We start from the raw sequence: 17,924 nt of genomic DNA on the forward strand, positions 1-17,924 counted from the left end.
TAGACATAGCAGTATACAAGATACAAGCTCTTTACAGGCAATGCGAACAGATCTGATTGGGAGTACTACGCCATCGCATTGGATATGTTGACATGGTTGACATATGGTGTCAGTTTTGGTGAAACCAAATCTGAACCAGTTAACATGGCTGTTTTGTTTTGCTTCACTTCAGCAGATCTTGTTGATACGTTTGTCGCTAGTGAATGACAAGTTCTTCCAGTTGACAAGAAAGTGGTTTACTTTATCTGTTTTAATGCATCAGATAATATCCTTTTTTCAAATAGAACCTTATTCCCATCTATTGACTCCAGGTTCAACGGGATGCTGTACATTGATCTCTGTAAGAACGGAGACATCGACTTCTGCGAGCTAAACGCCCGGTTTGGCATGCGCTCCATCATCGCTGACCCTGTGACCTTCAAGTCCAAGAGCAGCTACCTGAGCCTGGCCACCCTGCAGGCCTACACCTCTATGCACCTGTTCTTCCAGTTCAAAACCACCTCCCCGGACGGCTTCATAATGTTCAACAGTGGAGACGGAAACGACTTCATCGCTGTGGAGCTAGTCAAAGGGTGAGTGGGATCCAACCTGGTCTTAGATTTTGTTGTTAATTAACGCTTTTTGTTTGTTTTTCTCACCACAACTACGAAGGCACACATGGATGGTATTACAGTAGCATATAACAATAATAATCACAATAAGTGACAAATACTGTAATTCATATGTATGTGGACAGCCCTTCAAATTAGTGCATTCGGCTATTTCAGCCACACCCGTAGAGAAACATTGGCAGTAGAATGGGCTGTACTGAAGAGCTTGCAACATGGCACCGTCATAGGAAGCCACCTTTCCAACAAGTCAGTTAGTCAAATTTCTGCCCTGCTAGAGCTGCCCCGGTCAATTGTCAGTGCTGTTGTTGTGAAGTGGAAACGTCTCGCAGCAACAACGGCTCAGCCGTGGAGTGGTAGGCCACACAAGCTCACAGAACGGGACCGCCGAGTGCTGAAGCGAGTAGATCACCATGCGCAATGCCAAGTGTTGGCTGGAGTGGTGTAAAGTTTGCCACCATTGGAGTGATGAATCATGCTTCACCATCTGGCAGTCCAACAGACAAATCTGGGTTTGGCAGATGCCAGGAGAACGCAACCTGTCCGCATGCATAGTGCCAACTGTTTTTGGTGGTGGAGGAATAATGGTCTGGGGCTGTTTTTCATGGTTCAGGCTAGGCCCCTTCGGGAAATCTTAACCTCACAGCATACAATGACATTCTAGACAATTCTGTACTTCCAACTTTGTGGCAACAATTTGTGGATGGACATTTCCTGTTTCAGCACGAAATGCCCCCGTGCACAAAGCGAGGTCCATAGAGAAATGGTTTGTCGACCTCTTGTCGAAGAACTTGACTGGCCTGCACAGAGCCATGACCTCAACTCCATCAAACACCTTTGGGATGAATTGGACTGCGAGCCAGGCCTAATCTCCCAACATCAGTGCCTGATCTCACTAATGCTCTTGTGACTGAATGTCCCAGCAGCAATGTTCCAACATCTAGTGGAAAGCCTTCCCAGAAGAGTGGAGGCTGTTATAGCAGCAAAGGGGGGACCAGAAGTTTGACGAGAAGGTGTCCACATACTTTTGGCCATGTAGTGTATAACTGCAGTGGTTATATGTCACCATTTTGACATATTCCTGTAGTTCCCGTACTCCACTCACAGAGGCCTAGAAGTCATCTCCTCTGCTGCGCCACTCCTATTGGTCAAACAGGTGTTCTATTCAGTGACCAGATTGACTTTTGACCTCCCTCAGGTACATCCACTACGTGTTTGACCTTGGCAATGGGCCTAACGTCATCAAGGGTAACAGCGACCGGGCTCTCCATGACAACCAGTGGCACAACGTGGTCATCACCCGTGACAACAGCAACATCCACACGCTGAAGGTGGACGCCAAGGCAACCAGCCAGGTGGTCAATGGAGCCAAAAACCTTGACCTGAAAGGTAGAGTATATAGCAGAGGTGGTTCAGTGAACCATGTGGGATGACTAACCTTGGTTGAGACCTGAATACCCATGTCCCAGAGCTAATGCCTGGGCTTTAGCTCAATGGGCTATTGTGGTTTTGAGGCACACACGTCAACCCTGGTTGGTTATGTAGAATTTTTACAATGAATTATCGTAAAACACTCTTTAAAAACATAATGTATTTGCAAATAGCTTAAACTGGACAGTAAAGCAAAGCATTACCAGGATTGTAAAATAAAACATTACCAGGACTGTAAAATAGAGCATTACCAGGACTGTAAAATAAAGCATTACCAGGACTGTAAAATAAAGCATTACCAGGACTGTAAAATAAAACATTACCAGGACTGTAAAATAAAACATTACCAGGACTGTAAAATAAAGCATTACCAGGACTGTAAAATAAAACATTACCAGGACTGTAAAATAAAGCATTACCAGGACTGTAAAATAAAGCATTACCAGGACTGTAAAATAAAGCATTACCAGGACTGTAAAATAAAAGACTTAATGATAAAGCTCGACTCTTCAGTACATGTCGGTGTCCTCTCTTCTCCTCCCTCCAGGTGACCTGTTTATTGCTGGACTGGGCCCTGGTATGTACGGTAGCCTGCCCAAGCTGGTGGCGTCCCGGGATGGCTTCCAAGGCTGCCTGGCCTCTGTGGACCTCAACGGCCGCCTCCCTGACCTCCTCCAGGACGCGCTGTTCCGCAGCGGGCAGATTGAGCGAGGATGCGAAGGTACACCCTCCCTCAAAACCATGTCCGACTCGGACTTCAGCTCAAACTCAAACTACAACCCAAACTACAACCCTAGAAACAACAAAAACGTCAACGACAGCTCAGGGAGCCCATTCTTCCTCCTTAACTCCAACAGTAGCTCCACCTCCCTTGTACCTTACGCTCCCTCGTCCATCCTACTAACCCTGCTGGTCACCTCACTCACCACCCAGACAGCCCTCAGTTAGAGCAGGGCTGGACATTTACAACCACCACCAACTGCCATTGTTACAGTAGGTACAGTAGATGTTGACCCCAACCAATGGTGAAGGGTCCGTATTAATTCATCCTAATGTATATGGTCAGGGTTTGAAGTTAGGAAATTATAGATATGTGGTGATGGGTAACTTCAACCTCGAGGACCAGACCTAGCTCATATCGGCCACATTGGTCGCACAATGATGATGTCACATCATCACAGCTCAAAGCAGCATTACAGTAACATTAGTACACATTAGCACAAGCACAACCAAGCGCTCCATTGTTGACTTTGTTGTTTTGAGATGTTTCCCTTTTTTTAATCGGTGTTTTAGGAGCTCGTCATGATTGATAACGGTCATGTTTCAGAAAGACAAAAAAAACAAAACATAAAGAAAACATTTGTAGAAGTGTGTCTGTACATACAGGACAGGGAGCTACCGGTATGTTGATTATGTCCGTTTTGTATACAAAACTTTTGATTGTGTGGGCATGTAAGTGTTATGTGATCAATTGCTATTTTGTGCTGTACAATAAGTCCTTATCATACATAGCTACGATTGGCTATTTGTTGATTTAACGCACTGTACTGTACAACCCAAATTTACATACAGTTTGCACTGATATTCAGATTAGAAATGTAATCGGCTCTTCTTGCCCAAGCAACAATGCAACTATAGAGAATAGTATGAATAAGAATTGTAATATCTCTATGGAGCCATATGGAAAACCCCAGATACGATACAACAGCTTGTATGCAATGTGCGAAACTAGAATGCCAAAAGTTTCAGTTTGTTTAGCGTTTATTTGAAATATTCCATGCATATCAACGAGCCGCCGACGGCCTATTGAAACATTTTTGCACGAGCATCACATTTCATTCAGATTAAGAATCGTCGCTGCAAATACTCTATGCTCTTTTGACTACTCTTCAAATATCCTTTTTGGTTTATAGTTTATAGTTTTTGGTCAGTGGGCAAGTTTCCCGAGTCTTAAGAGTTTTTGCACCGTGAATCCCTTTGTTTTCTGAACATTTATTTTCCTTTTTCTTTTGTGTGAGTGTTTTCTCATCTTGTTTAAAAAAAATGTATTTCAATCTATCTGTTGTGCATTTGTTCTTCCTGTTTCTTTTGTTGTTCTTTTGAAAAGACCTTATCAGAGAGCCACATAATGGTGCAGTATATACACCTAATATACCTTTAACATTATGACTATTGTACAGGATATCTATAACTCCATATTTATATCCCCCATAAGTCTTCCTCTCATTACAAGTCTGAATGTTACTTTGGGAGACACAGTATACACCGTGATGTGTGTTTTGAAATATCTGTTTATTTATTTTTCGCAATAAAAGCTCATAAATCATATTTATTTGGTCTTCCGTTATATCACATCCATGACATTTCTTCTTTGTTGTCATTTGTTTGTCTGTGAGTGGCTGTGAGGATGTGTGCGCACATATTTGCATCGGTGTGTGTATTTTCACTTATTCTTTTGCTAAATCATTGTCACGTAATGAACTTTCCTGTCAAGAATAATGGCAGGGTAGTCAGTTGGGTTTTGGAGCACATAGTTCAACAGCAGATGGAGCAGCATGATAAAAAAGTATGATTTTATGAACAGTGTTGTCAGCACACCAAAAAAATGACAGTCCAGGAATTTGTTGTTCAAAAAGTTTCAAGTTCACCTAAAATGAACCAAAGTAGCCTAATTACTAGCAACCAATTATTTTATTCAGCGGATGGTGGTTGGGGGGGGCATAGTTACCATTAATTAATTTGTAGGCTTCAAATTGACCGCAAAAAGCCCAAACAGATATAATATTTAACACAATCATTTCAAACCTTGCTTACATTTGTATACGATCACATGCTTTTTATTTATTTTTTATTGTTGGACATAAAACACCAGGAAATCAGCTCTGAGTGATTTGAATTTTGGAAATCTGTTCCCAAGTAAAAATTCATATCACTTGGAGCTGATTTCCTGGTGTTTTATGTACAACTATTTTTTTTTAATCGTAAAAACATTTGCTCAGAAAACCTGGGTGGGGAAAATAAATCCACCAGCAAGCCAAATTCGGCCTGCTGGCCACCAGTTAGGAAACCCTGGTCTATAGCATACCTGAGACACTAAAACAACTTAACATTGTCCATACACAACCAACCACACTATCAGAATGAATTATCCCAAACAGTCCGTGGGAGCTTCAATGGGCCCGGTTTCCCATAAGCATGTTTAAAGGCTAAGTTCATCGTAGAACCTTCCTAGGAGCATTGTTAAATCTCCGAGCTGTTTCCTAAAACCATTCTTACTAAAGTTGTGCTTACTAAATGTTCCTGTTTACGGACTGCCCCAGACCACGTGTACAACAGCCAACGCCTCCATCACACTCACATTGATTTACATTTCGGTACATCGCAAAGACAATTGCAGTGTGTTCCGTGTGCTGCATCAAACTGCGTGTGTCGACGGCTTGACAGAAGTGGTAGCAGAAGGTGAATGTTTCACTTCTGTTGCACACGTGTCCAGATGATGATGCGTACATTCCATTTTGTGCAATGGTACAGTAGGTGTGATTGAGGTCGTATGCGATGCCCTTTTGCATCACTTTGTACACAGAAGACTTCCCTGCTAAACATAAAATCAAGCTGTTTATCTGTCTCTCTGTGGCCGGCGATATCTTTGGAATGAAGTTCACCACACGGTTGCCAATGTCTTTGCTATTGTTAACAAACAAGACAAGAAAAAGAAATATGCTTACAATGAAAACCCGAGATCACTGCATAAAAACTTAGGGTAGTCCGATCGGTTAGGCTATGTAGTTCCTGTATGGTTCAGTCAATTGGGTTCTGTTCGGCTAATTCTGTGCTCCACTATGTCAAATGTTTGCCTCAACCTATTTAATACTGTGTGACAACATGTGCACAATTATGATTTTAGTACATTATTATAGGGTAGGCCTAAGCATTATAATGCCCTGCCTCAATATTTGCTACTATAGGTGGTAATCCTAATGTGAGTTGATCTGTCGTCAGTAGTAGCCTATAATGTAGGTTTGAATGGAGAAAGCTTATCCCGAGACTATCCGTATCTACCCATGCTCCAACAACTCACTGAAAAGGAGGTGCATGGTCAAGCTGACGTCTGCATTGGCCGTGCAGCATTTACTGTGATATGGTCTCTGCAGACGTTCATACTTATTGCGCTTCGTGGAGCAGCGCAGAGCCGCTGTGGAGTGGGTTTGTTAACACAGGATCTCCCGCACTCACCTATCGTCAACCATTCATGTCAATGAGGGCCAAATGGAGCCCCCTCCGCACGAGGTGGCCTATGCGTGCCTCGGAATTGCACCACACAATTCAGATCAAGCATAAGTTGGCTCTTAGTGAAGTTTTTTTTCTTCTGCGCGGTGTCTTTTTGAAAAGATGCATCATTAAAACACTGGTAAAAGCCTAACTTCCATCACTATGGGAAACTGGGTCCAGGTAAAGGAATGCATGAGATGGGCATCTCTGTAACGCCCAACATGAAGACCCAGAAGCATGGCGAGTTGACCGAAGTCTTACAAACGGAACAGTGGTTGTTATGTACGATAAGCAACGTGATGACTTGTATGTGTGTGTAAAGGAGCACTTTTGCGAACGCATGCGATTGTGAGCTTTCATCAGAACATTAATAAATAGTCCGATCTATCCGTGTGCCTTGGGACATCCATACCCCACTAAAGTTGACATTATAAATAGTTAAGATAAGGGTTAGGTTTAGGTAAGTTTAATGGTGAGGAGGGGGTTATGGTTAGGGACTTCCCAAGGATCCTTGATAGCATTGACCATGAATAAATAGGCAACTTCAATTACAAACGAACAAACACAAATAGGCCCGAATCTGCTTTATTACTTTAAAGGCTCCCCTATTCACAGTTAATCACAAAACAATGTGACAGTTTAATTATAACACTGTCTTGCAGTTTTAATCAGGGATCAGCAATGGACTTTTAGTAGGCTATGTTACGTCAAAGTCGGTAAGTCAACAAAGTTACAAATCGATTTGGGGAGCATTATAGTCCTGAACTTCGAATGTAAGGCATAGTTTATTGTAATTGAATCAAACCCTCACTAGATGGCGCTAATGCCTCGACCATTGGGCTACTGAGCTGAAAGCTCAGAACTCGAGGCCTTGAAGAGCACTCGTACCTAATTGTCCAATGCAGCTCTCATTCATTACTGTCGGCAGCAATGCGTTCAAGTTCAATCTGAAGGTAAAGAAAATTAGTGTTAAACTGTATTTCGTTGTTTCTGTGACTCACGTCATCCCTGAACCGTCTTGTCCTCATTCCTTCATTGTAAAACATATGCATACTAACCTTTGTGTTTTCATCACTCTTGAGCAGCAATGGTCCCATATGCTTTTAAGTATACTACACAATGTTTAAAAATCCTAATTGGGTTTGATTAAATACCTATTCATGTCAAATGAAAATATTGCTTGCGTCATATTCCTTTGCAGGTTTCCATGCAGATGTCTGTTTGTTATTTCCTGTTGTCATTTTCACTTGAATATTAATATTTTAGTAAAGTGTGTCTGAATTATGTGCAATGACTAAACAGGTAGCTAAACCGATGGTGCAATGCCCTTCCAAATAGGCCTTCATTTGTTGATGTGACAATATACAATGTGTCTCAATAGGCCCAAAAATCTCCAATCCATAACCATCTTCACCTACATGTTTTCTCTGTACTGTTCCCATCTGTTTCATGTCTCCTTATAGTTTGGTTGTCATGGTAGTGTAGCCCTGACCCCTGACCCCTTCCTTAGAGAGGTTAAAGGGCATGTCTATGTTAGTAAAGCGCTTGCTTTATTAACCGACAGTCATTGGCCACCTACTAACCTTATTTTATCGTTTTTCACTTTCTGTTCTTTTCGCTAACAAAGTTGGTTTCACCAAAGCTGACCTACAAGGTAGAAGGTTCAAATTCCATTCTGAGCTTGGCCCAAAGATGCTGTGTGTAATGTTATGTGTCACCACTCACTAAAGAATAATGCCTTGGCTTAAAGATACTCTCAGCAAGATGATGTCATCATATACAGCGGGGTGACTTCCTGTTTACACAAATCAACAGCAAAAACATTGTAATTTGCCAAGATTCCACATTTTGGCATGCCACAAGGTAGAGCGCAATTAGGTCGAGTCAATAGCAGTCTTGGTTGATTGAAGGTCTGATGTCGTTGGTGGTAAAGCAAGAAGTTTCTCCGCTGTATATGATGATGTCAGCTTGCACAGTGTACATTTAAGCACAATCCACTGCAAACATGGCCAGGTATTGAAAGCTTCTCTGTGGCTGGCTATGTGCTTGTTATAAAATGGTTCACTTCTGGAGAATAATAGGTAGCGGTTGCTAGTGCTACGGCATACCCTCACTTCACAGGCAGGCGGGCAGGCAGGGAGACAGACTAATGATTGCGATGGAGAGCTTTTGCATAAATAAAACATTAGCCGGCCTGTATAATTATGTCTGCAGATCTTGTTTTTCTGTATCGAGCCGTGTACTTGTTTTATGCTAATGTTGTTAGACGGAGAGCGTTGCTGTTCCCGCCTGTCTGGGCAGCGTCATAGAAGAATCCATTAAGTCTCGCACCGTGGGTCGCCGCACACACGCACGCACGCACACACACACACACACCACACACACACACACACACACACACACACACACACACACACACACACACACACACACACACACACACACACACACACACACACACACACACACACACACACACACACACACACACACACACACACCAGAAAGGCAGACCCGCATGTACACACACACAGACACACACAGACACACACACACACACACACACACACACACACACACACACACACACACACACACACACACACACACACACACACACACACACACACACACACACACACACACACACACACACACACAGAAAGGCAGACACACACATGAACACACACACACACACACACACACACACACACACACACACACACACACACACACACACACACACACACACACACACACACACACACACACACACACACACACACACACACACACACACACACACACACACACACACACACACAATCCCCATTCTGCCTCAGATGCTTTTAGTCCCAGAGTGTGGATGCTCCCTGATATACCAGTGTGATTAGCACACTAATTAAAGAAACGGTCGCCTACATTCAATCTGAGATTCCGACAGTCTGACAGCTAATTTCATTAGAATGCGGCAGCAGCTTTTTACATGCAATGAATGCACGCCGGAGATTGCTGGTATTTTAGAGACATTTATACATATCAAAAAGTCCACTCCGAGGGGTTTTAGGCCGTATTTTGGGGAGAAAATTATTCTCACCCGGCTGAGCAATATTAATATATGTTTCCCCTGAGAATGTGTTCAGGTTGATTAATAGAATATAGATTTAAAGTGGGGAGCTGACTTGCCATAATGCTAACAATCATCACTTGTGACTTGCTTGTATTATTTCTACTATTTATGGATATATTTATTTCAGGTTACTGGAAAAAAATTGATGTCTGTAGCTAATTTGGTGCCTGTAGAAGGAAAAAAAACATGAAGTGAATCATTTTATCTTGCATAAATCTAAGTTCCGCTGCACTTTGCATTACACAATAAATGCACTTTTAGCCTACTATGATTTTGTTCTATTTCTACTACTTTTTTTGTTTCATTATGGTCTTGCACAAGAAAATTGCACTTAAACCCAGTTTATTTGCAGTTATCTTTTTTTCACATGGTTTTCCGTTTCCGGTGGGAATATTGTCCCGATTCCCACTGAATTGGTTTTTCACTACTGCACAGTAGAGACTGCATTCCCTTTTAAATAAACGTGCAAAAACATGGGATGAGTCTGTAGAAGGTGGTGAGCCTCAAGTTCTCATTTAGGCTGCGTTTTCATTCCACATAGATTGCATCCTCCGATATTCCCTCGCTCACTCCCTTCGACAGAACTGGATAGGGTCTGACCCGTTGTCTTGGTTCCGTGAAGGGCGAGGGCAGAGGGGAAGGGGAACACCTTTCTGGAATGAAACACAGCCCTGGACTTATCTGGACACTTCCACACCAACATTTATATAACAAAAACACATATCCTAGCTATGTGCACCACTTTGCTATAAAATGTTTTGTCTCTTATCTCGGATCTTCATTCCTGTCCATGTTGTTCCCATGTGGTTAACTCTTCCCCAGTGTCTCTGTACATTAGACTGGTTTTGGCTAGAGCGAGGAGCGGGAGGAGGGAGAATGTGAGCGCTTACACCCGGGTCGCACTTCATATTAACCTCTGGTGGCTCTAAAACTGTGTATTCACATGGGGCTGACATGAACAGGCACAATGGATTTAGTGTATAGCTACATCTTGTTCCACAGTATTTACATATTGAATAAGGTTGTGGCTTGCACAATGTAAAAGACTGGCAAATACACTAACAATTCCTCACATATAACTAGAATCAAATAACATTGTTATAGTCATTGTAACTACTATTTAAGAACATGTACCTACACTGTGGACAGTGCCTGTGTACAGGTAGTACTTACCATGTAATAGCACTGTTACAGAGCCACTCAATATGAGAGAACGGGACCCTAGTCAGTTTGTCTGAATCCGCCAGTTCTCTCTCATCAACCAGCCATGTTGAAAACACGTCCAGTACTCTGTTCAATGTCTGTGCACTAAAAGTCTTACTAAAACCTACTTGGAGGGAATGCCGTGTGGTTTTTATTTTTCTTCAGTTTGGTGTACTTCTACGGTACTATAATGCCTTTGGAAGTAATGTAATGTACTGTTACCTATACTAACCTGACTAATGCATGGCCCACTGATGTGCACTGACACCCTCTGCATGGCACCTGTTGGGGAGCTGTTGGCTAGTGCTCACACCTGTGCCTGGGTATCACATGGCTCTGCTCTGCCACCTGTAGGTCCTAGCACCACCTGCCAAGAGGACTCATGTGCCAACATGGGCGTCTGTATCCAGCAGTGGGAGAACTACACCTGCGACTGCTCCATGACCTCCTACACCGGCACTCAGTGCAATGATCGTGAGTGCTGTTCATTGTCCATCTATACACACAAATGCACAGAAACGCATGCACGTTAAACACACACACACACACACTGTACATCAGTGGAGGGATCGCTGCACAGAATAATGGCTGGAATGTGATATTAGCTCCACTCCAGTCATTATTATGAGCCGTCCTCTCCCCTTAGCAGCCTCCACTGCTGTACACACACACACACACACATTTTGGAGGATCCTCTGAAGACGTCTAAAGGTAATCGCTGTTTCTTTCCTTTCTGGGGTGTTTTCAGAGATTTCACAGCCACTAGTGGTGCTAGAGACAGTCCCTCATATTCTGACTAAAAGGGCTCAATTCAATCAAATCAACTATTGTAGTATTTACACAGTAATCAGAATTATTTAATGTAAACTGTTCTACCCAAGATGCCCTCTGTGTCAGGTAACCTATCAGGTGACCATAAGCTGACCTGTCACCTGACCTTAGAAAGATGCCCGACAAGCACACGTAATAGCCATTTTCCCAAAAGATATGTTCGAGTGGGCAGTAACCTTATAAACAGATGTTACATAAACATCAAATCTGATTGAATCCAGACCCAAGTCTTCTTAGAAAGTAGCGCACACTAAATGCAAATGTGAATACAAGTCCACCAGAGAGGCTCGGAGCGTTGAGCTTTACCTCGACTTCGAGCTTCATAACGGGTGAGTCATTTACATTTCGTGGCCTGCGCAAATCCATCAGTTTATCCATTAAATGACTCAAACATACCCGACAGGAATCTCTGTATAATGCAGCGCCAAAGGCCCCGTGGAGGCCGTGTGTTATTAAGTATAATATATTGTTGATGTTTGGTATTAGTCGGACTGTATCTTACTTAGATAATGGTTTCATCGAGGCTTGGAAAAGGCTGTTTAGCTACAAGGTCATGTTGGAGTAACACTAAGTCACCGATTCTGCCTCTGATGTCTGTGTCCCTCTAATTAACAACCGACTCAAGTGACAGTAAGTCTCAAGGAGGTTAAACGGTGTCTTTGAAAAGACGTGGGAAGAAGCCAAGTGTAATCTTCAAGTGCTATTATTTGGCTCACTATACAGTGTGTGTTGTATCTCTCTCCCTCACACCCTCACACTGACACTCTCTCACACTAACAATCAAACTGACACACACACACACACTCACACTGACAGACAGTCACTTACACTGACAATCAAACTCACACTGACACACACACTCACACTGACACTCACTCACACTGACAATCAAACTGACACACACTCACACTGACACTGACACTGACACTCACTCACACTGACAATCAAACTGACACACACTCACACTGACACTGACACTGACACTCACTCACACTGACAATCAAACTGACACACACTCACACTGACACTGACACTGACACTCACTCACACTGACAATCAAACTCACACTGACACACACACTCACACTGACACTCAATCACACTGACAATCAAACTGACACACACTCACACTGACACTGACACTGACACTCACTCACACTGACAATCAAACTCACACTGACACACACACTCACCCTGACACTCACTCACACACACTGACACTCACTCACACTGACAATCAAACTCACACTGACACACACACTCACACTGACAATCACACTGACACACACACACACTCACACTGACAATCACTCACACTGACACACACACACACACTCACACGGACACTGACACTCACTCACACTGACAATCAAACTCACACTGACAATCACACTGACACACACACACACACACACACACACACACACACACACACACACACACACACACACACACACACACACACACACACACACACACACACACACACACACACACACACACACACACACACACACACACACACACTGACACAAACACTCACTCACACTGACAATCAAACTCACACTGACACACACTCACACTGACCTGACACTTACACTCACTCTCACTGACAATCAAACTCACACTGACACACACACACACACACACACTCACACTGACACTGACACTCACTCACTCACTCACACACACTGACACACACAGACTCCCACTCACACAGACACAGACACTCACTCACACTGACAATCAAACTCACACACACACACACACACACACACACACACACACACACACACACACGCACGCACGCACGCACGCACACACACACGCACGCACGCACACACACACACGCACACACACACACACGCACACACGCACGCACGCACACACACACACACACACACACACACACACACACACACACACACACACACACACACACACACACGCACGCACGCACGCACGCACACACACCCTCAGTCCTGTGAGCTATGTCCACAGTAAAGCAGAGAGATGGTTATAGGTGATTGGCCTTTCTCTTTGGTTCTCTAGTGCACACCAGCCAAGTTGACCTTCTTATGATTTAAGACTGACAGGTGGAATTGTGCTCATTTGTTGTCTTTGTCCCATCCTTCCATCCCTCCCTGCTTCCCTCTCTCCTCCCCTTCCTCTTCTTTCCCTCTCTCCTCCCCCCTCCACTTCTTTCCCTCTCTCCTCCCCCCTCCCCTTCATGACAAAGAGGTTTTGCCTTGTCGTATTTCCGCCAGCCACTGTATTAAAAGTGCGTTAGTGGAGATATGAGTGACTTAATTAAATAATGCGAGGAGAGTAAATGCATGTGTCAGGTCTGCCAGTCCGCACAAATATCTGTCTTTCCCTCCGCTCTCCACTCTATCGGATAAGATGGGAAATTACCGGGAATGACAGGAAGAGACGTTGCCATGCTATTGTTGGGCACACACGCATGAACACACATACCACCCACCACACACACATATGGTGTAAGCATGGGTGTGTGTGTTTGGCTGGGCTGAACCATTGATCTGAATGCCTCTGACAGTGACTAATGGGGGCCTAGTGAGCCAATTAACTGTTCTTTCTTTCATAATTACAACTCAAAATGCTCCCAATGATTTTAAGAGGCCATTTTTTTACTGCGCAGCCACAATGTTTCACCACCAGGTGGCATTACAGTATCATCCTGTTAGAGTTAGGACTGGGAAACAGAACCAGAGGACAGAGTCCAGCTGGAGAGAAATCAAACAAGCTCCCCTCTCCCACAGGCTTCGATAGATCTGAGTAATTCTCCCAGAATTCCATTGGATTGACTGAAATTATTCCACATTTAGATTTATTTTCTTTCTTATTTTTACAAACAATGTGTTTTTTTTATCTTGTCCTTTTTGGATTTCATTTGTAAATGTACTGCAAAGGTTTCCACATAAAAGTATGGCTAAATTTAGATTGATTTGTATTTTTATGTGTGAGAAAGTCATAAGCGATGGATAGGTGGTTAACCTATTTACTTTCCCTTTTTTAATGAGCCTTTGGATTGAACATTCCAGTGGAGGATTAGCTAGCAGGTTTCTCCATTGGCTTTATTCTGTGGGCTATGTCTAATCCTGCTATTGTAGCGCTGCTGCTAATCTAAGAGGTGTGGGGTTTTAGACCTAGGGCCAGCTTATTCACCCTGATTTGACCTGGAACCAGAGGTGTCGGGGTTACACACACACACATATACACACATGCACGGATGCACACATGCACACATGCACTCGCAACCACACACTTTCTTTGTAAAAATCACAATACACATTTTATTTCAAGGACTCCTGTTCCTGGGCTGTTGTTGTGAGAGCTAGCCAAGGCCTCAGGCCCGTTGACAAGTCTCATTATTCAATGAATGTAATTAAATTAGTAGCTTGGCTTGTTATCATTTACCCCTCAAAGGTCACACTGGCATTGTTAATAGATAGGACAAAAAAACACTCAGAAACCTGCACACACACACACACACACACACACACACACACACACACACACACACACACACACACACACACACACACACACACACACACACACACACACACACACACACACACACACACACACGCAAGTATTTAATGGCATTCAAGTTTTCATCGTTTAATCACTTAGATTCTTTGTTGTGTTTGATAAGAATGCAGTTTGTATGTGTGCCTGCCTGCCTGTGTACAAACCTGCAAGGCGCTATGTCTATTTCAGATCCCACCATCATCACTTTACCTTCTGGCGACTCCACTTAGAATCTGTCGTTCCTCTGTGGGGGAAAACAACAAGCACAGATTCTCATTACTTCTCGCTCTCTCTCTCTGTCCATCTTCCTCTCGTTCTCAGAAATGGTTTTGTATAATGGAGGCCATACTTTCTTGGAAGGCCATACATGACAAACTATGACACTTAAAGGGAATGTCACATGACGAATGTACAGTACACAGACGCATGCAGGCACAAATGCGTGGGAGCACAGACTAACACACATCTACCCATCTCTTCCTGACACACACAAGCGGTCTGTTGTTGCGGTGTCTATTGACAGAGAAGTTGCATCATCCGACAGTCCAACAACAGGAGATGTGTCTTCCCCTGCATTACCAGACACATCAGTCATGTGTACCCAGTCCCTACATAGCTATAGTAGCTAGCTACAGTACACCAGGCTAGGCAGTCACGTTGATTGAGCTATACTAATAAAAGAGTTGTTAGCAGCTCCATTGCCTGTTAAATGATCTTGCTGTAAATGAATGCCAGTACATTAGAGAGGGAACGGGCAGGGAAGTTGTGGAGACTGTGCGTGTGTTGCTGCCTTAGGTCTAGTTGGTAAGCGTGTGGCACTGGAAATGGCAAGGTTGTGGGTTCAATATCGCTTTCTCTCTCCTCTCTCCTTCTCTCGGTGAGAGGTAATTTGAGGTGTCTGGACTCTCCGTTTGTGTGTTGAGATCCCATTGGGACCAGACAGATATTGTAAGATGGCGGTAATTTCCTCTTCCGAGAAACAGGATTTCTGGGAAACTCCTCTCTCTTCCTCTTCCCCATGTCCTCTCCTCTCTCTCTCTCTTTCCCTACTCTCTCTCTCCCTCTTCTCTGGTTCTCTGTTAAGACCGTGATTACAGAGTTCAACTCCTTTAAAGATGGGGGGGGATACATGATATGTAAAAACGTAGATTAATTCCACGTATAAGGTGGGAGAATCAATTTAAGGTTAATATGAAATAGTACTTCTTACAAAATTTGCCTTTGGGTGTTTTTTTCATAGTTCTGTGTTTGGAATAAATAATATAATAAGCAAATAAACAGAAACAAGCTGCAGGGATGGATATGTCTCGCTCTCTTTCTCTTCCTCCATCTTTCTGGTATCTATTTATATTTTCTCTCTCTCTGTCTCTCTGTCTCTCTCTGTCACTCTGTCTCTCTGTCTCTTTGTCTCTTTGTCTCTTTGTCTCTCTGTCTCTCTGTCTCTGTGTGCGTGTGTGTGTGTTTATGCTTTGTCTAAGATCTCCGTTAGCTCTAGCTGTCTGAGCACATCTGAATAAATAGGGCCGTTTGGCTGAAGGATGGAGGGATAGAGTTGAGAGATGGAGATGGATCCCTCGTTTGGCTTCATATCCATCTTGCGGCTGCCGGGGCCTTATGATGGACCCTGACAAAAGATGAAGAGGTGTGATACGCAAGCAATGACCTCGTCTGACAGGCCCGGAGAAAAGCAGGAAATGGATTTGAATAGGAGCAGGAATTATGACTGGGCATCTTATTCATGATGAGTGTTATGGGCTCCACCCAACAGAGAGAGGGGAGGGTGGGAGACAGAGATGGAGATTGGAATGGTTGACTATTTTATTTTCCTTTATGATTTGAGTAAGGGAGAAGAGCCAATCATAGGAGGTGCACTGAGGGATGTCAGAACCCCTCTCTCAAAAATATATATGGCTTAATAGATCGATGAGAGTTTTCATTTATTCCAATCGACCAAGCAGTGCCTCTTTTTGTCAGTGGCGTAATATGTTATATATGGTGTGTCTGTGTGTGTGCATGTGTGTGCAAAGTGTCCAGATTTCGTCTAAAATCTTAGGTCGTTAATGCTCTCTTTGTCCTCCGTTATCTTCTACGATAAAGTGTCAGCTGTCACGCTCGTTAAAATGGCCGTTCTCCAACCATATTGAACTAGCCCTATGTAGAAAATATTAAACAGCCATTTGTTTGCGGTGGCAAGGTGACCTTGGAGCAGTTAGAATGGTCCCTTCTCTGTGAGGCTGCAAGTTCCTCCATCCATCACCACAGTGTTTCTAGGAAGTAGAGAACATAGAGAAATTATGAGATGTCTGGGTCCATAAACATGGCATATCGATATCTCTGTCCACCCTGCCATAAAGTGATTTTAGATCATTTCTAATCACCAGTGTATGTATATATTGTCTTGTGTTTATGTGTGTGAATGCCTGTGTTTAAGTACACGTTGTGTGAATGCCTGTGTATCTGTACGCGTTGTGTGAATGCCTGTGTATATGTACGCGTTGTGTGAATGCCTGTGTATATGTACGCGTTGTGTGAATGCCTGTGTATATGTACGCGTTGTGTGAATGCCTGTGTATATGTACGCGTTGTCTGAATGCCTGTGTATATGTACGCGTTGTCTGAATGCCTGTGTATATGTACGCGTTGTGTGAATGCCTGTGTATATGTACGCGTTGTGTGAATGCCTGTGTATATGTACGCGTTGTGTGAATGCCTGTGTATATGTACGTGTTGTGTGAATGCCTGTGTTTGAAACTCTTCTTTCTCTGACTGAAATAGATTAAGCTGATGTGACTCAAGAGTGTTATCAGATTTCACCAGTCGCTCCTCGTCCCAGTTTGAAAGGCTGCTCTTTGTCGATAATGAGATGTTTTTGTGGGGTTCGGTTGTTTTTTTGTC

General features: G+C 43.4%; 1 protein-coding gene across 16 annotated transcripts in view; it reads left to right on the top strand.

Moving 5' to 3' along the window:
• Nucleotides 1-17,924, top strand: part of nrxn3a (neurexin 3a) — a 488,613-nt gene that overhangs the window by 197,371 nt on the left and 273,318 nt on the right. For 12 of the 16 annotated variants that reach the window (XM_046308250.1, XM_046308262.1, XM_046308254.1 and 9 more), the window contains 4 exons: nucleotides 312-572; nucleotides 1,807-1,997; nucleotides 2,587-2,760; nucleotides 10,996-11,115. In XM_046308250.1, coding sequence (XP_046164206.1) covers nucleotides 312-572; nucleotides 1,807-1,997; nucleotides 2,587-2,760; nucleotides 10,996-11,115 — 746 coding nt within the window. Of the gene's footprint in view, nucleotides 1-311; nucleotides 573-1,806; nucleotides 1,998-2,586; nucleotides 2,761-7,935; nucleotides 7,963-10,995; nucleotides 11,116-17,924 lie in introns of all 16 variants that reach the window. The other 4 variants (XM_046308247.1, XM_046308251.1, XM_046308249.1 and 1 more) reach the window with 1 other exon arrangement.

The sequence above is a fragment of the Oncorhynchus gorbuscha genome, linkage group LG17 (genome assembly GCF_021184085.1).
Source record: "Oncorhynchus gorbuscha isolate QuinsamMale2020 ecotype Even-year linkage group LG17, OgorEven_v1.0, whole genome shotgun sequence".
Classification (NCBI taxonomy): domain Eukaryota; kingdom Metazoa; phylum Chordata; class Actinopteri; order Salmoniformes; family Salmonidae; genus Oncorhynchus; species Oncorhynchus gorbuscha.